General features: G+C 38.7%; 1 protein-coding gene across 1 annotated transcript in view; it reads right to left on the bottom strand.

Annotated features, from left to right (window-relative positions):
• Nucleotides 1–1534: 1534 nt before the first annotated feature.
• Nucleotides 1535–24295, bottom strand: part of LOC126470236 (uncharacterized) — a 173432-nt gene continuing 150671 nt past the window's right edge. Inside the window, exons 3-5 of the mRNA XM_050097935.1 lie at nt 8288–8396; nt 6436–6663; nt 1535–3172 (exon numbers count right to left, since the gene is read on the bottom strand). Of these exons, the coding sequence (XP_049953892.1) occupies nt 6437–6663; nt 8288–8396 (336 nt within the window). The 3' untranslated portion in view covers nt 1535–3172; nt 6436. The remainder of the gene's footprint in view (nt 3173–6435; nt 6664–8287; nt 8397–24295) is intronic.

Below are 24295 nucleotides of genomic sequence, written 5' to 3' on the forward strand. Positions count from 1 at the left end.
ATTTTAAATTATTGCCAAACATAAGGAACTTACCAGCAATGACAAAATTTATGAAAAAGGTGTTAATTGGATGAATACAGCTGCAGAATGGGTGTGGTTAGGTCTGCAGGAATAATCTTGCTTTGGGATTAAAATACTATAAACTTAGTGCTGTCAAATCTGTGTGAATTTTGTTTACTTTTGTCATATTAATAACAGTATTTTGGTGGGAGTTTTGATTAAAATCTGAGAATTGTAGATAGGGCACGTTTCAGAAGGCACACAGTTAATCAGCTTCTTGCCTGTACCTTGGAAGTAAGTTTGTCTTCCATGCTGTCATGAATGTTGAGCCCGACTGCCAATTAAAATTCAGACAGTTGACTTAGCTAAAAGGGGAGTACAGCAATTACATCTTGCAAATTTTACAAACATACCACACATGGCAATGTGGAAATCTTTCTATTCTTATCTTGGAAAAACCCTCATTTTTCTTAGTGTGACAAATATGACGCTGGCTAAAATAAATGACTTACTTTCAACACTGTACATTCAGAGATATGATATACTAATCTGGTGGTTCAAACTTATCTTTCCACTGCAGATACCAACATATATATGATATGGTGAAAACTGAAATTGACAATATATACAATGAAGTGGTTGTTTTAGATATAGAAATTAAGAAACAGTTTAATAGTGACCATTTATAAGTATTCTACGCATGGAGGACTTATTTTATGCACAGTTATTTGATATGACTAGCTAATTCCAGCTCTAAATTTAGTACAAATACATTACAGATCATGGTCGTATTACTATACTGCCATGACAAGTAATTACCAAAAATAAAGGACTACATTTTAAACAATCTGGCCATTTCATCTATTATGTAGGCCCCTTAAAAGAAGACCGCCACCTTCTCTCTGCCACTATCTCAATGCAAATTACTTTCAGTGGCAATGAGGAAAGGTTGGGGGGGTGGGGGTGTATTGTCACTTGTTTGTGCAGACCACTCACAAGCTCCCATGTTCGGTAGTTTGGTTATAAAAGCAAAATTTGTACCAGCAGATAATGCCAATATTTTGGCGGTAGTGACAAGAATTGTGATGGTGGCATTGATACTGTAATTGCATGATGAAAATAAAAAACAATGACTTTTAGTTGTGCATACAGAATGTCCTAACACTTACAAACATTAACTATTGGATCAGTGATGTGTGCCATCACCAAAACACATCAATCATATGAGATAGTGAACTGAATTGCTTTCAGTGTTAACTGTGTAGCCATTAGTAACTTTGCCAGAATTCTATGAAATGTTCTGTTATTACACACACACACACACACACACACACACACACACACACACACACACACACACACATATATATATATATATATATATATATAGATAGAGATTTTTTTTTCACTGCAGCCACCTGTTATGAAAACCAACAATAATTTGTATAACAAATAAATATTAAATCCAAGCAATACTGAGGAGAAAAAATTTATTGGTTCAGCCAAGTATAAATAATTGGTGCTTAATAAACTGATACATAAATAACTGGAATGGAATCACAAGATCACATATGTACAATAAGCACAAAATATATCAAAGACATGCAATATGTATATTGTTCTGTGTAAATGGAAATAAAACTTGAAGACTATAGTGAATATTACATACTACACAATATTTTTCATACATCACAGAATATTACATTCAAATTCAAATGACAATAACAGCTTAAACAGTTTAAAGTGAATAAAATTTCTTTAAAACAAGTGGTACTACATTTAACCTACATGACTGAAAATGCAAATTAATGGGTCTTAGTTGGTATAATAGTACTGTTATTTACTAAATTTTAAATTAGCTGTTAAAAAGGTTATTAATAAATTTTTCAGCAAGGAAGTGTGGCCTTCTGCAAAATGCGCAATATTTTCCCATGGAATATAAAAAGAATTAATCACTATACCACACTTTGTGTGTTCCTTCTAAAGTCACACCCTAGATACAGATAGAGCAACATATATGGTATACATACAAAACACTGTTGTGTCACTTCTAATACCTCTTTGAACACCATCACTTTATGTAAACTACGGTGAATACATGGTTTTGCATACACAGAATATTGAAAACTTATTTGAGCACAAACTTATATCATACACTTTCTGCTATTACATCAAAGTTATAACATTACATTACACCTTTCATACACAAAGCAAATGCTCTATGATTCAATAGCAAATGGAATCAAGACACTCGAAATATAAAGAATCACAGGAACTTTGTTACATATTTATTTACAAAAATATTATTCAAAATTTCCATCTTTCCAGATTGTATTAAAAAGAAACGAAATATAAAAAAAGTGCTGAACAATGCATCACAGAATTTTTAGAATGCATCTGTTTCAAAAATTTGTACAATTTCACGAGCAGCAGACAACTGCATAATAATGCATTTCAGGTATGTAAAGTTATAAATTATTAAGTTATTTAGGTTACACATGACTAGACAGTCTTTAACACTAATGATCAGATACTTAAGCTACATACATCACATTGCACACAAAATATGGGAACATAAATCATCTACATACAGTCAAACACTGGAGTGCTATTTTTAGGCAAAATAATAATTTCATACATAATAAATGATGAAAATATAACACTGGAATACTTCTTGAATTCTCACACGTAGCACTAACACACATTTACAAATATTCACAATACTGGTAATTTTATCCCTCCTACATGGCATTTCATACATTAAATATCACCTAGCAAAAACTATCAGCCACTTAGAATATACCATTTCAATATATGGAATTGACTCCTTGGCTTCTTTAAACCAAGTACAACTAAATCAACATCTCAGAATAATTTAATGAACAATGACTGAACATCTAGTTTACTAATGCATTGGGCAATGAGAGGAGTGATTATACTTGCAAACGTCATAAAATGAAAAAAAAAGTACAACAGGTAAGATTCAACAGCCACAGAAGTATGAATATACAAATTTTAGATAAAATCTCATACAAAAACTTCACTCATGACTTATCACTCTCTGATCACTTTCTTTTCCAATACTTCTCTGGAAGACTAGAGTTAAAAGCAACCTTCCATCAAGCTCACCAAGAGCTGCACTCACTAAATATTAAATGGTCTTCAAAGACAGCTGAAAAAACAAAAGAGACATTTATATAATAAGCACATTATGTCAGTAATGACAGACTAAAACTAGAAATAACTGAATTCTGTTTACAATCCTAAATGCTCAAAATTCAAACAATATTACAGTCAATAGACAAAAATCACATTCTTAAGCAAATTAGTCAATCAGAATAAGGCACTTGTGGTAAACTATAAATACAAACACAAATGTCACAAATTTGAGATATGCATATTTGTTATATGGAGGGTACTTTTAATAAGAATCAGTGAGAGATAAGAGGCAACAATTGGACCTGGCATGTTTTCTAAAAATTCCTTTGCTCTCTTGTGTATTCTAAGAAATTAAATTTAGTTAGTACCAAACAACATAAAAAGAAGAAGGGTGTTACAAAAAGGTACAGCCAAACTTTCAGGAAACATTCCTCACACACAAAGAAAGAAAATATGTAATGTGAACATGTGTCCGGAAACGCTTACTTTCCATGTTAGAGCTCATTTTATTACTTCTCTTCAAATCACATTAATCATGGAATGGAAGTACACAGCAACAGAACGTACCAGCGTGACTTCAAACACTTTGTTACAGGAAATGTTCAAAATGTCCTCCGTTAGCGAGGATACATGCATCCACCCTCCATCGCATGGAATCCCTGATGCGCTGACGCAGCCCTGGAGAATGGCGTACTGTATCACAGCCGTCCACAATACGAGCACGAAGAGTCTCTGCATTTGGTACCGGGTTTGCGTTGAAAAGAGCTTTCAAATGCCCCCATAAATGAAAGTCAAGAGGGTTGAGGTCAGAAGAGCGTGGAGGCCATGGAATTGGTCCGCCTCTACCAATCCATCGGTCACCGAATCTGTTGTTGAGAAGCGTACGAACACTTCGACTGAAATGTGCAGGAGCTCCATCGTGCATGAACCACATGTGTCGTACTTGTGAAAGCACATGTTCTAGCAGCACAGATAGAGTATCCCGTATGAAATCACGGCAGTGAATCGAGGAAGTACAGTACATACTGACGAAACTAAAATGAGCTATAACATGGAAATTAAGCGTTTCCAGGCACATGTCCACATAACATCTTTTCTTTATTTGTGTGAGGAATGTTTCCTGAAAGTTTGGCCGTACCTTTTTGTAACACCCTGTATATTGTAAAAAGAAAACCTCCTTTGATTCAACTCTATTTTTTTGTTCTACACCGACTTTTCCTTCACTACGTTTCACTTCACATAGCAAAAAGGCTTTTGTCTGTATTTCAAAAGGAGAGGTAGGGTTTTAAATCCCATCAATGACAAGTTCACTGAAGATAAGGTACAAACTTAGAATGAACATTGGCCCTTTCCTTTTCAAAGGAACCATACTGTAATTTTCCAGAAGTGTTTTAAGGTATCCACATAATGATGAGACGTTGACTTGAACCCCACTACTCCTGACTGCAATGCCGTCAATATTAAATAGACCATAACAGTCTCAAAAACAAAATATTTGTGAAAACTGCAACATTAAGATGGACACATATTACTGAAATTCACTTAATACAAAGGGTGGGTAAATAAAATTAAACAGTTATGATTACACAACTGCACATGATGCATGGCTACAAATTTAGTATGGTGTGAAGCATCACATGGTGCAATCAGAGTCTCATCACAGTGAATCAAATAGGACTTCACTATGTTCCTGGAGAACCTCCCTCATTACAGTTTCTATGCAAGTCTGTGTCTGGTGAACATTTGAGCCTGATTGGTGGCTGCATCTGTTCTTCAACTGGAATTCCCTGTAAGAGTGGTAGTACTTTGAGCTATAGGATATCCTTGATGTAATGCTTGTTGTTCAAATTGCACTAAATACTCAGCAGTTGACATTGCATATTGCATTCACTGGCACCTGTAAAACCATTTTCAGTTTGTGGTCTGTGCCACTCCATAATGCATACTGCTAGGTTAAGGCAACAAGGGCACCTACAATATATATTTGGCCGTTAATGGACAACTTGAAACGGGAAGACACTAAATTCTGGCACTTGGCATGCTGTAAGTCATGATATGACAAACAAGTTTCTTGCAGAGTGTCTGTTCTAGCTCACTCATATTCCACACTCTGATGTTGAGGGGTATTGGCACTTACTTTACCATTTCAAATTCATCTGAGTGAGGGCTGTTTACTAACTGTGGCTGCAATAACAATGACCTTTAAAATCATTTAAGGTGGATGCTGCGGGACCTACTTATCAACCACCTCTCTGCAAAGGTACTCTCATGTTGTCAGGAAACCATTCTATATGGACTTTAAAGTTTGGATTCACTGTGGCAATACTGGGTGTTGCTATTTTCAGAATTATTCATGTGTGTACTCAATCTACTACTGTGAACACATTCAATTTGGTTCAATCTTCTTTAGTTTGTGACAAGTCTTTAAGGCATCCATCACCATACTTATGAATATACAGTCAAAACAATATGTACTTCAGAATGTGCCTCACATATCAGAGTATCTCTAGATAGATATCAGTCTATTACTTGCTGATAACATGCAATCTAAAGTACACAATCATTTCTGATTCATAGTTTTATCATATACCCAAAAAATGAAATTCCTTGCATAGTTATTAGGAATTCGGCTGGTTTTAGCAAGAAAGTTCACTGCTCATTTACATTTCACAACACTCAAAAGATAGTAACACAGCCCGGACAATCCTCAGCTGGACAATATCTTTACTACTTATTTGTGACAAGTTACACTTATCTCTGAATATCCCTGTGGTGCTTTGTAGAATGTAGCATGGTGAATTACATCCCACAAAGAAAACTGATAGCTTGGTACATCTTATACGTGTAAACAAGCAAAAATAACTGTGGGTTGTCCAAAGTAAATCTCTTAAGTATGCTCCTGTGACCTCACGTTTTTTAATGAAGTTCCAGAAACTGTTGTAAATAACAACATTTCTGGAGATCAAAACTGAAACACTCAAATGGAAAAATAGGCACGATTTCTGATATGTATGCACCCCCTCCCCCCTCCAAACTACACACACAGTTTACGCGGACATGAGAGATAAATTACAAAGACATTTCAGCTCTTATCAGGAACTGTGTACTACACACTTCTACTGGACAGCAAAACACACACACACACACACACACACACACACACACACACACACACACACACACACACACACACTTAGAATGTGAACTGCCCCAACCAAAAGAACTAACTAAATAACATAATTTAGTATTACAATTCCTAAAGTACTATATCTTTACCTTAGAAGAGTAGGTCAGCAGTGTTACCCTCACTCCAAGCCATTGTTTCTCCATCTTCAGCTGGTTTCAAGTGTGGATCTGTATCCAGTGTCTCATCCTTCTGTGGGGTTTCTTGGTCTGTGGTGACTGGCTGATTAGCATTTGGTAGGGATCGAGTTACACCAAGCTGGAAGCCTTCAGTGCCAAGTACGACTTTGCTTGGTGTGTAACTAGCAAGACTACTGCCACCTACAAAAGCGTATTACAAGTGAAGGGAATATTCTAACCACAAAGTCAAGTCACATTGTCATTGCCAAAGTACTATAGTTAAAATGAAAAAAGAAATGAGTTACCCCTAATGTGAGATAATTTAAGTGCTATGCATTTTTCAACCTCAGAACAGTTTACTACTTATGTTCATATAGGATGTTCAAACTTTAATGGTATCACTTAGGACAGTCAACAGTATTACCTACTTTTGCTACACAATTATCAGAATGGACTAATTCATGAAACACTATCACCATACATAAATACTAAGCTAGAATGTATGTTGATATTTATATAGGAATACAACAAGAAAGCTTTTTACAGTATTGAGTTGCCATACAAGTTTGGATGAACTAATAGTTTCTAAACCTTCTATTAAGAGGAAATTTATTGATCTCAAACAAGTGACTCAGTTCCTACAGGTAAAGTTTTAATATTAATAAGGCATTGAGGTTTCGGAGGAACTGGTGGTTTCAGCTGCACTGAAATATAATGAAGTCATTAAGTTCACTTCTTTCTTCTGCATGTGTGTTCAGTAATGCAAAAAATGAGACCATGTTCTACACACTAACAATTCTGTTACACAGTATTTATTAAGTAAACATCATTGATCGGCTTGATGGTCTTCCTTTTCAAAAACTTCCATGAAATTAAGAACCTTAATGTCAGGATAATGAAATACTATCTCTGAAGACATATTTTGTCAATGTTTGTATTAGATATTGTCAATTACTGTAAAATGAGGCAGTGATTATAAAATTCTTCAGAAATGTAATGACACAGTATGTTTGATTCCCTTAACATTTACAGAAGAATTAGTCTTTCTTTTCTCAGACTTTTTTCGGCATTGTCATTCATAATGTTGAGACATAATTTATGATAGGCAGAATGCACATTGTACAATAAAACACTACAAATAATTTAAAAAAAAGGAGCCACGCATGGACAAACAGACAGACAGACAGACAGACAGAGAGACTGCTCTAGACCATAATTCCTCTTTCAAGAGCAGCTTCAAAGACACCTTACACGATCTGCTTTCACAGTAACTCAATCTTAACCTGGGCTTCCAAAAAACTATTATTGATATCAAATATATGACACTTCTCAGGCCACAAGAGAGTATCTGAGAAACTATGTCAGATCCAAAAACAATTATAGTGACTGATAAATCTTCAAATGAAGAGCACAAACAAATTATCTTCTCTATGATGATAATGTATGCTCCTTCAACAACTAATAATTATTTTACTACATAGTATCCACTGGTTGTGTTTCCTGGTTATCAAGTGATAGTGTGATGTTGGTACTAATGTTGTTACAATGAAGCATAGCTTTGAGTTTTTAGAAATTAATTTTAACAAATGTGGAAGATTAGAATATTCTACTCTTTGTAAAACTGAAATCATATCACACTTCCTTAAAACAGCAAGCAACCAAATGAATGAAATAACTATCAAGCTAACACACAATCACTGAAAGATCAAGATTTACTCACTAAAAATAAATAATTAAATAAAACTACGTCTGGAACCTAAGGAACCATACATAGTTCAAAAGTATGTACTTCTACAAGAACAATAATTTATGTTAATAATCTCACCTGTTGGTGTAGGCACACCAGATACTGGAGTTGCAAGTTCACCCATAAGGGAAGCTTCAGATGGGTACTCAAATGTAGTAGTTGCAGAATCGTTGAAAGAAATATGCATCTGAAACAATGCCAACAATCTTCAATGTTTTACATTCTGCTACTGCCCAAATGAGAATCTAATTTGTTTAATAATTACAATATCATGGTAAATTTAGTATCAACACCACAGTCAGATAATAAAATCAAATGCAGGTAGTTTTGAGTGTAACAACTAAAGACACTGGTCTGATGCATTCACTTTAAGCACCCTTGCATGCTACCTGTAATAGCTATTGAAAAACCCTAGTTACTCCTAATTAGTTTTTGATGCATAATATGGATAACATTTTGTATGGCTGAGAAAGAAGTTTTCAGTATTTTACTGATAGCCCCCATGAAATATTTTCATTGTTTTTTGTCAAACTCTTGTCAGATGGAAAATTTTTAAGAAACATTGTGAATTTGCAGCTTCACACTTAATGTCAACAAAATTATCATTTTATTAACACTTTAAGCGCATTATCCACTCCATGGGACTCACAATGAACACACTATTTGGGTGATGTCAGTCCCCTGGGCCTGACAGTCAACTTTACTTTTGGACAAAGTCAGACTGTGGAGGTTGTCACTGTACTTTTCATATGGACATCATCAGTGCAGGACAAAGGAGTAGTTTAGATTTTCATGAATTATAAAAGGAAACCAACTGTTGAGTTAATTTTCTATCTGCATCCATCTTTAGGATCTGCAGCTCATCTTTCTTTCCATGTTTGCAGTTAAATTATTGGATATAGGTTCCACCTTTTACACAAAAATGTATTTTCTTGTTACCCAAACATATTTTTGCACCTCTGTGCCATCATCAGGGGGTTTTGTTTATTGAAAACTATAAAAAGTGAACATATTTTAGGTTGTAACTGATGCATACAAAGTCAGGCCTGTAGGAAGTTTTTGTTCATTTTTGTTCTTACCGTGATTTTACACTATAAGGTTTTGTAGGACCATCTGTATGGTGTCCTGCACTGATAGCTTGTCATCTGCAAACCAAATGATGTAAATGTGAATTTCATCAGCAAGTTAACACATCCCTTTATTTTTTTTAAAAAAAATGTGCTTTTTGTGTGGCAAAATGTTTTGTGTATATGTTTGTCAGTACACACGTTTTGTTGTGAGTTATCCTCCACCTTTTGTGTTCTGGGGGCACTGCACTGCAAAGTTCCTTTAGTGTGTTAAGTAATGTGTGATTACAGAGTGTAGTAATCTCATTTAAAACTTTTTTGCCTTTTGCTATTGCCTTCTGAATGTGGAAGTTATCTCCTATCGTCAGTCTGTGGTATAGACTGTGGCAGGATTTCAGTATTTTTAAATCTGTCGCTGTTGTAGTTGGGTGGTGGTTATGGACTATTAGATGGTCAGCAAATGTGCTATTGGTGCTGTTACTTTTTAGGGCACTGAGTATCTTGTTCTAAAGTTCTTGCATGTTTGTCCTATGTATACTGTCTGGCAAATGTTGCACGCGAGTTCATGTATTCCTGATCTGTTGAATTTATCTGTGGGTGTCTCCTGTGTTCCCAGTTTTTGTGTGGTGTGAAAATAAAATTGTTTGTTAAACAAAGTAATTTTGTGCATTGTGCCTGAATGTTGTGTTCACAACAATATCTATGCACTTTATCAACCACCTTTCCTTCCTTTTATCCAATCGTGTTTGCTTCTTCATATATCTATACCACCTGGATTTTCTTCATGTGAATGATGTGCTAGCTGTTTCCAAAATATCATGATTGACACTTTCTGTACCATCACATGTTGTATGATACAGATATCACACATTCACAACAGCTGTGTCCAAAAAGCTAACGAATGCTAACTTTTGATATCATTTTAGAACTTCCTTAATGGGCTGATACACGCACACTCATCTGATCAGAAACATGAATAGCCATTTTTCCCTTATTCAAGAACAATTTTTGGTTTCCAATACACCCCTCTTCTGATTGTCATGTTTTCAGTTTTACTCCAATACACGTCAGGTGGTCGCTAGCACACAGGACTGCTACCTCAATGGAAACCCCAGTAAAATTGGCTCCATGCTCAACCTGTCAAACAAGTTTTTGTTGTATTTTAACTCTCCTTTCAACATATCAGGCTGCCCAACATACTATACTCTAACCCACACACATTTCTAAAGAGACGTGTATTACCTATTCAGTTAAAGTATCATCTAGTGGAAGAGGAATAAATTAAGGGAACCACTTCGAGTCCTGTAAAAAATAGAAAAGGGATTGCAAGGTTACTTATTATTTTGAAGTAGGGGTTGCATTCTGGGATACTTACACAAGGCACACTTATGTTGTACGTGTAGCACGTTCCTTGTTAGGAGTCTTTCAATCCATGTAATGACATTTTCGTTTTCTAAGATGGTGAAAGTATACAGCAGGTCCAGAAAAAAAATATTTTTTCCATCTTCAAAATGTAAACCTAGACCAATGCCAACACATATAACTTTTTGTCTATTAAAAGACAAGGAACTATCAATCTCTCTAAATATCACGAGATACTGGACAGTTCTATGTGGCATATCGGTGATGGAATGGGTAAACATTTAAATGTGGTTATCTTCCTGATTTTAATGTCTGATAGGATCACTGAGCTAAAAGCTATACTTTGTGAAGCACCAAAGTGCTTATGCTAAATACATTAAATAACAGCATTTTTTATATGACAGCAGAGTCGGTGAGAATATGGGTGCCTACAAAAAGCAAAAATCAGTTTCCATTTGGCAACAATCTAAATCAGAACAGTATGTAATTGCAATCTCTACTCTTTCCACTTAAGACATGCTGGCAATAGAGAAACACATGTATACTTCCTGAGGCATACAGTGAGGTAACAAAAGTCATGGGATAGTGATACACACATATACAGACGGTGGTCATATCACGTACAGCAGGTATAAATTGGCAGTGCACTTCCAGGGCTGTCATTTATACTAATGTGATTCATGTGAAAAGATTTCAGTCATGATTACGGTCGCATGACGGGAATTAACAGAGACTGAACGCGGAAGGGTAGTTGGAGCTAGATGTGTGGGACATTCTGCTTATGAAATTGTTAGGGATTTCAATATTCCAAGACCCACAATGTCAAGAGTGTGCTGAGGATACCAAATTTCAGCCATTACCTCTCATCACAGACAACACAGTTGCCAACGACCTTCACTTGATGATCAAGAGCAGAGGCATTTGCGTAGAGTTGTCAGTGCTAACAGAAATAAACGTGGGATGTACAACGAATGTACCTGTTAGGAGACTGTGGTTAAATTTGGCATTAATGGGCTATGGCAGCAGGTGACCATCAGAAGTTCCCTTGCTAGCAATACTACATCACCTACAGCACCTCTCCTAGGCTCGTGACCATATCAGTTGGACCATAAAGGGCTAGAAAACCATGGCCTTGTCAGACAAGTCCACATTTCAGTTGGAAAGAGCTAATGGTAGAGTTCAAATGCTGTGCAGATCCCACAAACCCAAGGACGCTTGTTGTCACCAAGGCACTGTGCAGGCTGGTGGCGACACCATAGTGGTTTGGGCTGTGTTTACATGGAATGGACTGGGTCCTTTGGTCCAGCTGAACCGATCACTGACTGGAAATGGTATTTTCGGCTATTCTGAGACAGCCATTCATGGACTTCATGTTACCAAACAACGATGGAACTTTTATGGATGAGAATGTGTCATGTCACAGGGCCACAACTTTTCGCAACTGGTTTGAACCATGTTCTGGACAATTCTAGTGAATGAGTTGGTCATTCAGATTGCCTGACATGAATTCCATGGAACATTTATGGGACATAATCAAGAGGTGAGTTCTTGCATTGGCAACACTTTTGCAATTATGGATGGCTATAGAGGCAGCATGGATCAATATTTCTGCAGGGGACTTCCAATGACTTGTTGAGTCCACATCACATCAAGCTGCTGCACTACTTGGGGAAAAAAGAAGGTCCGGTGTGATATTACGAGGTATCCCACGAGTTTTGTCACCTCAATGAATTAGGCAGTAGCATATATGCTGCTATTTTGAATCAACTTTTTTAAAAGCCTTGTTTATGCACTATGGCCTACTGAGCAGCAAGATTAAACACACTCAGTAGCATGGACCACACAATTTCATCCAAACGATTGAGGGTGAATTAGTTCCATGGACCATTTTGCACAATAAAATTGATGATGTGGAATGAGTCATTTTTACATTCACATCGCAAATTAATTTTTAAATATGGCTACATGTTGAACACTTCTAATTTTTTTTTTTTAAGTTTTACACATTACAGTAAATGAAAATCTTCGATTCAAAAGGAGGAGTTGCAAGGAGAAACTCTTTCAGTTTGTTTTCACATTTTACTTTGCATTGTAGACCCCTTTTGTGCTAAAGACACCATTAATGTGAAAAAATGAATGTAGTTTTCCCTTCAGTTATTGTAATTATGCAAATAATTGTTCCTTTGGTATGTAGAAGATTATTTAGAAAACTTAATGAGGGAATAAAGATATTTTGATGCAGCAGTCAGAATGCTTAGCTCCTTAAACATGTTCCTATAAGATAATCGTAGGCAAGCACCTCATACTAATCTTACAGCATATTTTTGAGCAATGAGGTGGCAGTGTCATGTCATGATATGACATGGGCACAAAGCATTAGCAATGTATCCTGTGCCATGATAGCATAAACAGTCAAGAACATGACAAATCAGTTGCATCTGACTGCATGGCATGCACATCTGATGTGATGACATTTGAAATGCTCAATACAACTAAGGCCACATGACCTGGCACCTGGTGGGGAGGGGATGGGGGTGGTTGGAGGGGGGACACAAGCGCTCATGTTTATTCAGTGTTACTCACACTATTCTGACAGTTAGGAAGTGAAGGAATGGTGCTGGAAGCATACAAATGGATGCATATCATCAGATGATAGGTTCTTGCAAATTCATCGAGAACTGATGGTTAAGATAACAGGATGCCACATCTCAACCACTTTCCTAAACTATTCCCTGTTGGCAAATGGGGCACATTGAGCCAGGTAGTTTCTGACACATCATACCAAACCATCAGCGTGTAGTGATGTGTCAGGCAGCTTTTTTCCATTTTGAGTGTTCACTGGCAGCGCTCCTTTAACTATGTTAATGTTTGTGTAATGTGTGGGGCGATGGCTTCCTGTATCAAATAGCAAGGGAGTGGGTTCTAGATGATGTCTATGTTTATCAGAAGTTTCTGTTGTTGTTGTTGTTGTTGTTGTTGTTGTTGTTGTTGTTGTTGTTGTTGTACAACTCTGAATTTACGAGTTATTTGCTGCACTGTGATATAAACCAGCTGTTATAAGCTGAAATAATTTAAGGTAACCCTTGTCAGTATGTTGGAGCCCATAGCAGTTGACTCCATTTGACCAGAAAGGAAGTTTACCTTCCCATTCGTGAGCAGACCTTACAACTAAATGCGTAATATTAATTTTAGTAGAATTTGAAATTTACATATACACAAAATACTGCTAAATATTAACCACCTCCATAAAGCTATGATGCAGAAGTTAGATTCAAACCCGGGTACAATAAACCAACACGGGTTACATCAGAAAGGCTACAGCTAGCTTATTCTATGATCCTAGCAGAAAGTAAGCTAAAGCACGTCTGGACACTTTGCTGTTAGGAGCCTCTGAACTAAGAAATAAAACTGAATTTAACAATGGTCAAATTCACTTTAATTGCTGAAAGCACCAGTTCAGATTTAATCAGCAATCTGATGACAAATCCCAGTGATAAACAATGTTAACTGAAGATTGGATTCATAGTACTTCACTATACTTCTTAAGTATGTGGAATCCATACCCCGATCACATCGTAACCAGGAAAGTGAGTGGTCTTAGGGTTATCTGACTGGCAAGAAAGTGTTACAAAATGTTACACATTTTCTAAATTATCAACTGCCTGGCAAACTAAGAAAGATGCCCTATTGCACTGTGGGGTTCCTTTGAAAGGTTTAAATTGTTGGCAATCGTCTTATCATGTACGAGTTTCGGAAGTACTATTCCCATGCACTGATAATACTTCATCTTCTGAAGTGACGAAGGCTGTGAAATGCACACCAACTTCAATGTCAGCTTTGAGTGCTCTGTACAAGGGGCTTGTGTAAGGAGAGCACATGGGATACGCATGTCACATCCAGTACAAATTACCAATGAACCTGGCCTTCCGTTGGGAGGATTAGAAAATACAATCCCAAGTTAAAACAAAAGTAGTCAGAATATAGTGAGAGAGAATAATGCACACTTCAGAGACACTGCGACAAGGGGGTGATTGAGCACCACAATGTGTGGCCTGGGAGGTTCATTGTGCTGAATAGATTAACCCAAAGAGTAGAAAATGCAATCCGTAACTGGGGTCCACATCGGAACAAATTGTATTTGCATTGGTTATGAATTCTTATTTAGTTCTTTCCAAAAGGGTAAATTAAATGATACTGGGCACTGAGTGTCCACTGCAGTAGACAGATTGAATTTCACTAAAGTGCAATTGAATTTACATGGGAGGAGATCACTAGTTAGATTTACGATAAAGTTTCAGTTATTTCCTTCTTCAGCGTCGAGGAACAATTTGAGAATAATAAACTGTGTTTGGTAACATCATTAAAGGACGCTGAAGAGTGCTGAAGTTACAGGGGCCAACACCTGCCAATCTGCCAGGCCTTTGACAGAAAACTTGAGTTCGTATGTTGACGCCATTGTGCTTTGTGGACTGTACAGTGTTGTTATAGACATGGACTAGTGCGCACCCACCTCAAATCCTGAAGGCTGTCGGGTCCACTGTAACTAGTTCCACTTCCAGTCCACAAGCGTATAAACCCATGTTTGCTGCAGAAGCAATGGTCTGGTGGCAAGGGTTAGCTCCTCTGTAGCATCATCACTGGGTGACATTTCCTATCCATAATTTGTTCAAGATATTCTCTGCAACTACTCTGACTTTGTCAGAGATGTTTCACTGCATCCTATAAAGAAATTCGAGTACTTCCTTTCTTCCTTGCTCTCACTTCCTTGAAGATCCATGACAAAATGTCACCTCAGTTATGCACAGATTATTAATTACTGTCAGAGTAACCATATATTGATCGATTATGTCTATAGATCTTGGCGTGTCCGCCATTTATATGACAAACACCTCCAATGAGGTCCTGCTTGACGCTACTGAAGTCTTAAGTGGCGGTGGTTTGGGGTTGGTGAATGGACGCTACAGTGCGTCTGGCTCGGAGCGCTCCTTGAAATATCGATTCGCAACAGTTCGTTGTGTCACTGTGACGACTATTGCTACTGCAGATACAGTACGATGCGTCACAGCCATACGCCAAACACTATGGTTTTCCCTCTCGGTAGTGCCATGTGGCAGTCCGGTGTCCGGTCTTCTTGCGGCCTCACACTCATGACCATCGCTGCCAGCAACCATGTACAGTGGCTACATTCCAGCGAAGTCTTCCTGCAGTATTGCAGAAGGTACATCCACCTTCTTGTAGCCCTATTATACGACCTCGTTCAAACTCAGTCAGGTGTTGATAATCGCGTCTGTGCCGCCTTAAAGGCATTCTTGATTAACATCAGCTCACCACTTCCAGTCTCAAAGATAATTAACGCTCACGACCGTTAAAACGTGTATTTAAACAAAACCTGATTTGCATCCTCACGCGACTGGCGCGCAAGTTGAATAGACATCTTTCATATGTAGAAACGCGACTACCAGATTTCATTAATGTCGCAATTCCTTCTCGGTGTCCCCCCCCCCCCCCCCCCCCCCGCCCCCTTCTTCCTTCACAGCAGATAGAGTGATGTTAGCAAATGATTGTATACTTTTCCGAACGTATGAAGCTTGAAGGGATCTAGAAGTTATTCGCGAAAATAATAACGGCTAATATTTTTTTACTGTAAATTAGTTAAAAGGCTGAAGTTGTGTGAAAACAATGAGATTAGTTAAAACTGTATACAGTAATAACTGCAACTATTGTGCCCACATCAGATTATTGTACCTGGAAATACAGCGCGCACACACATTATATAAGGAATAACGATCAGCTTTGGTGCTTCCTCCTGAGCTGTCAGCTGGTTATTCAGCGCTCGTATCTCACGGAAGATAATAAACACCTCGCTGCGTCATGTGCTATCGGCCGCATTAAATTATGACGCCGCGTGAGCCAGTAGGGCTTCTGTATTACTTCGTTGGTTATAATATCAAAATTGGCGTGGTCCGACCAATGCGCTGTCTTATATGACTACAGTGGTTTGAATGCAATGTTCCCAGTACAGTTTAAATACTGTGGTCGAGGAAAGCTGCATACTTGGGAATCTGAAGAACCCATCGGTGCGGCTCAGTATGGTTCATCAGACTCACCGCTAATTCAGTACCAATTGCTTTACTGTAAGGAAGTAAAGGTTTAATATCCCTCGATGACATCATCAGGGATTGCGGAAGGATGGGGTACGAATTTGGCCGTGTCCGTTTTCAAGGAAACCATCACGGCAATTGCCTTGTGTGATGTAGGGAAACCACTTTAAACCTACATTTGGATGACCGGACACTACTTTGAACCACCGTTCTTGTGAAAGTGAGTACAGTGTCGCAATCACTGTGCCACCTCGTTTGGTGGTTTACTGGATGTGAAACATATTAGAGTTCATTTACAACAAGGATCAGCGTATAATTTTTCTGACAGCCTGTGAGATATTTTAGCATAATTTTCCGAAACGCACGTTCTGCTTCTGTATGGAGTTAACGATAATATAGTTAGACAGTGGAGCGTACATTTGTAAGATAAGGGATTACTGCAAAACTCAAGAATCAGGGGAGCGATGCTACTGAGTAGTGGTTCACACGACCGAAGGAACATTGACTGACTTTCGGCATCGCCAGATGCAAATTTTGATATGGCAAGCTCCTAAATCTCGAATGCCTGCTGCCACGCGAGTAGCTTATTAAAAGAACAAAGCTTTTTGTAAACAAAGCTTGGTTGGACATCTGCCTCCAGGTTTTCTTCCAGTTCTGTTGAGTATGGGATGCGCTTAGTCACGCAACCTGCATTTTCAACGGTTTACATGTGCCAGATGGCAGTAATAATACGTTTCACATCCTCTTTGTCTGACAGCTACAGAACGGAGCTGTACTTCGTATGCATGGGGCACACTGTTTTTTCATATTTCAGAACAGTGATGTTATATACTCTGTCATTCAACCGAGCACATATTATTGCTGTTAAGAGTTCACACTGTAATATTACCTTCATCGATATTTTATCATTTGCGCGTCGACGAATTACTCGACATCTGAATCTACTGTTCACATCCTTACATCAAAGTGATTCACAAGCCTACAGTATTACACGTTAATAACATTTGTCAGTATAATGGGCAAATTCCAGGAAGTGCAAGTTTCACCGGAAAATAAGAATATTCTTTTGTTCAAGCCATTAAAGTCGTATTAAATGTCCACACTTAAACATGATTCAGTACGAAGGCAGTAATCGCCTGAGCTACGATTAATGACAAGGGAAGCACAAAATGTCGCGGAAGGTGCAATAAGAAATGACATCCGATGTACATGACAAAACGTGGACACAAACATTTAACCTCGCTTTTCATCTTCCGCGTCTCATTGACCCAAAGTGAGTTACACTAGAATGGCTTACGGCACATTCGTTTCGGCGCCTATCTTCAAAACCGATTCCTTGTTTGAAAGTACTGCGCATCGCGACAGCGAATTCAATGATGTGGCCCTGAAAAATAGGTGACATGTTGTCAGGAAGTATAACAAGCGGGGCTACGTCCTGTCTAATGAGCTTAAAGATAACATATTTCTTTTACCGTATAGTTATTAAACGAATATCAATTAAGAGTATGATGAAGCTTGATATCCGTACTTACTAAAAGGTGAAATTTATAGTTATTTCGGTCCAACGAAGTATTAGCCTTCTGATATAATTTGACACCAATGCTTTGAGCATATTTCAAGCATAAGCAGTTTCGACACTGTAAAGTAGCACTCTGCTGTTTCAGTCTGTACATGCGCAAGATTCTGTAAACGTGTAAGCTATTCCGCGAGAAAATCAACAGACAGTGCATCATATCTGACAGGGACACATCTAGCTAACTAACTGGCCGTTAGTTATTGCTGGTTGGGCAGGTTGGAGTAAGAAGAGTACGTCACCTGACCGGTACCGTGTCACCAATAGCAGGAACCAACGGGCCCGACCGGCCGCCGTGTCATCCTCCTGATACGGAGAGGCGTGTAGTCAGCACACAGCTCTTCCGACCGTTATCAGTTTTCGTCAGTGGTGCCGCCATTTCTCAATCAAGTATTCCTCAATTGGACTCACAAGGGCTGAACGCACCACGTTTGCCAACAGCACTCGGCCGCCCCGGACAGTGACCCACCCAAGTGCTATCCAAGCCAGACAGCGGTTAGCTTTGGTGATCTGACGGGAACAGGTGTTACCATCGGTCTACAACAGCACTAAGGAAAATCAACCTTCGGGTTGATGGACGCTTTAACTTTAGTCTTCCTTAAGTAGAAGTGCCTATGAGGAAAGGCAGTTAACCTACAGGAGGATGAGATAAACTACTTTGGATTTCGTGTCAGTTTTTTAGAACTTTCACATGGCCTATAGTTGCTGCACTATTTAGCCAACTACAGTGTTATTTTGAATTTTTATAAACTACATAATTATTTGGTATGTTTACTGCGAGTTCATCGCTGTCAGTATTAATTACATGTTGCCACATCGCATAAAACACACACGCTTTCTTAATTTTGCTTTAACAAGCAACAGTAAGTCTCGTGCGGAGGATGTTCACACCTGGCCTCTTAAGCTTATGGTCTTCACGAGAGGTAAAAAAAAAAGTGGCCAGTCACCACGAGACTAGGAGTTATGAGTAAGGATGAATTTGGAGTGTACACGTTTCCCTGTGATAATTTCCGTAAAATCAGCAGTTTGTTTTCGGATATACTTTTTCGCGGGCATTATCTCATGATGGAGCTAGCTGTCTTCACCAGGTGTTGCGAACGATGGTTTTCTGTGAGCGCGCTGACTGGACTCTAACCAAGCAAGAATGAAATCGTCAATCCGTCAGGACACAGAAAGCACTTCCACCGATTACGCCGTAAAAGGTTACATTATTGTAAGAACAGCTAAACAAAATTGGTCAAAATGGCGTATGGATGTGACAAACACCTGGAGTAAATATGGCCACAAAAATACACAATCTATATAGGCTATGTTGTTGAACTAGTAATGATAATTTGGTCTACCACTGAAGTTAGACGCGCCCTTGAGAAACTCCGCGTCTTTGACCTCGGGTCAGAATATTGTCCTCAGTTTCCGTCGTTCAATTTTCTCGATGGCATTGACCACTACCAGACAGTTGTCAAGTCTACGGGAGTTGACGTATCATCAATACGAAGGCCATCTAGAAAATAGAACGACCGATATTGAGAACAATATTCTAATCCAATGTCCAAGATTCTACGTGGATGTGCAAAAATTCAGAACTGTACTCCCTGAACGAACGATTCAGTTCCATTCCACACAAAAGACGCTTGAACCAAAAAAGCAACGTTGGATGGTTAGCCGACTCCCAAAGATATTTCACGGAAATCGCCGTTCACCCACTGGCAACTACTGACAAGAAAAAGATCACCTCTTTATGTTCATGGTCAGACAGACAGGAGAAAGAGGAGGAAATGAATGTTTAACGTCCCGTCGACAACGAGGTCATTACAGACTGAGCACAAGCTCGGGTTAGGGAAGGATGGAGAAGAAAATCGACGGTGCCCTTTCAAAGGAACCATCCCTGCATTTGCCTTAAGCGATTTAGGGAAACCACGGAAAACCTAAATTAAGGTGGCCGGACGTGGGTTTGACCCGTCGTTCTCCCGAATGCGAGTCCAGTGTGCTAAAGACTGCGCTTCCGTGCTCGGTACAACAGAAAATAGTCAAGCTCAAAAACTCATGGATACTAGAATGACAAACCCAAAGCGACATGTAGTTTTGGGAGAATTAGAAGAACATAAAATAGTGTCTCATCGAAGGGTCAACCGACATAGTAGAAGCTGCTAATAATAATAATAATAATAATAATAATAATAGTAATAATCGTACATGTAACGATTCCGTTCAACCCGCTAGGATTGTAAAATGTTGCCAGCAATTAGCTGCTAATTGTTCAGTTATTTTTAGCTCTCAACTGAACTGCTAGCAGTATCTCGTTATCACTGTCAGAGATAGAGTGAAGGAGTTCATCTGATAAGTTATCATGAAATAGGCTGCGGATGTTTACACAACGCTCCTTGCGAAATGGATGATGAGGGCGGCCCTTTCACTCGTGGGTGGTGGTCCCCTATTGAAGACGCTGAAGTACAAGAAATCTAAGCACTGCTTTGTTTACTGCCGATTTGGAAACGATAAAGAACGTTATCAACTCTTCGTTGGACGCTTTAACTTCAGTTGGAAATACCTTCACTGAACTTTTACTACGATCTATCCAGACCGATTACACAGTGTAATGTCCACTGACAAAATTCTGTAGTGCGGCTTAGTATTCAGGTTGACATCAGATAGCCATTTACAGTTTACAGCGTTCACATTCCCCCTGCAACATACCTGTATTAGAAAGAAATATCGATAAGTGAAAAGCTTTACCGCGTACTGTCCACTCCAGTGTCTTCCTGTTACCTAACGAAACAAAAAACAAAAATCTTTAGTTTGAGTAATAGCTTCTCGCACAAGTGCAAGCCTTTCTTCCCACAGTATTTTATGTCTCCTACGAGAAAAAATTGTTTTATTTTAATGTTCTTAATCTTTATCAAACTAATTGTTTCACTATAACACTATGGGCTACTGGAAATCACAATCATCTTCGTTTTATCTGAATTCTTCCGGGGGTTGTTTGGTCTTTACCAACCCATAATGTAGTCAGATGAAAGCACCAAATCTAAGCACAACTTCTTGTTCTTACACATGGCACTAATACACTTTCGCTCGTTAAATTTATGTTATCAATTTAAAACGCAGCAATAAAAAAAGAATACCAGTGTTAAAATAAAGCACATCCGTTTATTATTTACTTTGATCATGCACAAGTTACGGAGTATAAATATCCATCTAGATATTGTGCTCAATTATTTCCAGGAAATTGAGGCTGTTTATTTATGTTAGCTCTACTCTGAAGTAGGTATATCTGTAATCTGCATTCTGTATATGTTGAGAAAGACCATTTTCCTCCCCCTTCTCTTACTACACACCCTAAACGATCTATAACGTAGAAAACAATGTATAGCCATTGTAAACACTTTTCGAATGCTGCTAGACGATAGTTCTTAAATTATCTAAAACAAGGCTCTGCATTCAAACACAGCCTTAAATCTCAGTTCATGCTTCGAGGGACGTACATTACTTCCAGAATGTTTGTCGTCTGTCGTACACACACGACATCTGGCATCCGAATCGCATTCTTAAGCCGTACGTATCCATCAGCTTTCTACAAAATAAATGGTACAAGTTATCAGAAGACCTGGAAATTAACATATCCAACACCTGGTAAGATTTTATAGCGTTCTAAAATATTTCGGCCTTAGTCAAATTTTTCTAGAACCAAATTAATGAATGTTCATCTCCCTTAGAATTCTATTAATTAACCTACTACTCTGTCCTTACGCAGCATAGCTTAGAATTCTGTAGATTAACCTACTCAGTCCTTACTCAGCATACAGGGTGTTACAAAAAGGTACGGCCAAACTTTCAGGAAACATTCCTCACACACAAATAAAGAAAAGATGTTATGTGGACATGTGTCCGGAAACGCTTAATTTCCATGTTAGAGCTCATTTTAGTTTCGCCAGTATGTACTGTACTTCCTCGATTCACCGCCAGTTGGCCCAGTTGAAGGAAGATAATGCTGACTTCGGTACTTGTGTTGACATGCGACTCATTGCTCTACGGTACTAGCATCAAGCACATCAGTATGTAGCATCAACAGGTTAGTGTTCATCACGAACGTGGTTTTGCAGTCAGTGCAATGTTTAAAAATGCGGAGTTGGCAGATGCCCATTTGATATATGGATTAGCACGGGGCAATAGCCGTGGCGCGGTACGTTTGTATCGAGACAGATTTACAGGACGAAGGTGTCCCGACAGGAAGACGTTCGAAGCAATTGATCGACTTCTTAGGGAGCACGGAACATTCCAGCCTATGACTTGCGACTGGGGAAGACCTAGAACGACGAGGACACCTGCAATGGACGAGGCATTTCTTCGGGCAGTTGACGATAACCCTAATGTCAGCGTCAGAGAAGTTGCTGCTGTACAAGGTAACGTTGACCACGTCACTGTATGGAGAGTGCTACGGGAGAACCAGTTGTTTCCGCACCATGTACAGCGTGTGCAGGCACTATCAGCAGCTGATTGGCCTCCACGGGTACACGTCTGCGAATGGTTCATCCAACAATGAGTCAATCCTCATTTCAGTGCAAATGTTCTCTTTACGAATGAGGCTTCATTCCAACGTGATCAAATTGTAAATTTTCACAATCAATCAACATGAGTGGGCTGACGAGAATCCGCACGCAATTGTGCAATCACGGCATCAACACAGATTTTCTGTGAACGTTTGGGCAGACATTGTTGGTGATGTCTTGATTGGGCCCCATGTTCTTCCACCTACGCTCAATGGAGCACGTTATCATGATTTCATACGGGATACTCTACGTGTGCTGCTAGAACATGTGCCTTTATAAGTACGACACAACATGTGGTTCATGCACGATGGAGCTCCTGCACATTTCAGTCGAAGTGTTCGTACGCTTCTCAACAACAGATTCGGTGACCGATGGATTGGTAGAGGCGGACCAATTCCATGGCCTCCACGCTCTCCTGACCTCAACCCACTTGACTTTCACTTACGGGGGCATTTGAAAGCTCTTGTCTACGTAACCCCGGTACCAAATGTAGAGACTCTTCGTGCTCGTATTGTGGACGGCTGTAATACAATACGCCATTCTCCAGGGCTGCATCAGCGCATCAGGGATTCCATGCGACGGAGGGTGGATGCATGAATCCTCGCTAACTGAGGACATTTTGAACATTTCCTGTAACAAAGTGTTTGAAGTCACGCTGGTACGTTCTGTTGCTGTGTGTTTCCACTCCATTATTAATGTGATTTGAAGAGAAGTAATAAAATGAGCTCTAACATGGAAAGTAAGCGTTTCCGGACACATGTCCACATAACATATTTTCTTTGTGTGTGAGGAATGTTTCCTGAAAGTTTGGCCGTACCTTTTTGTAACACCCTGTATGTGCCACTTCCCACTTTCTCTAGCTCAGGGAATGAACTACACTCGCAGTGCCTGATTGTAGTACACTCTTTACACCATATACTTTCACGACATCACTTATTTTTGTTTCTGTATGTTATCGGTAAGTGGTAGCGTCTGCTTGAAGAAAGTTGTTTATCACAGTGTCAGCATGTCTTCGAGAAATAAAGGTAACGTGAGTGATTTTGGACTAGAATGTGTTTACAGCATGCTGTAATATGCTCATATACATTACACTATCGAGTAAGTAATTGTTTTACATCAAGACAACATAGCGGTTTTTTCTTTCAACGTTTCACTGTATACAGTCGGTATGACATATACTTTCACATTCCAGCTGAAATGCTTTCATAGTTTTTAGATGCTTGTTAGTGAGTTTTCTGAGTATTGCAGATATTTCTAGTTCATATAAACAGCCTGACTAAAACAATGAAGCACCCAGAAGATGTGGCTGAATGGCAATGTAACTCTGTACGCGTATACATTATCGGTAGGTATGGAATGATTAAAGTTGCAATTCTCTCACAGAACGGATACCATAGTGCATTAGTGACGTTAATGTTTTGCGTTGTTACAGTAAG

The sequence above is a fragment of the Schistocerca serialis genome, chromosome 3 (assembly GCF_023864345.2).
Source record: "Schistocerca serialis cubense isolate TAMUIC-IGC-003099 chromosome 3, iqSchSeri2.2, whole genome shotgun sequence".
Classification (NCBI taxonomy): Eukaryota; Metazoa; Arthropoda; class Insecta; order Orthoptera; family Acrididae; genus Schistocerca; species Schistocerca serialis.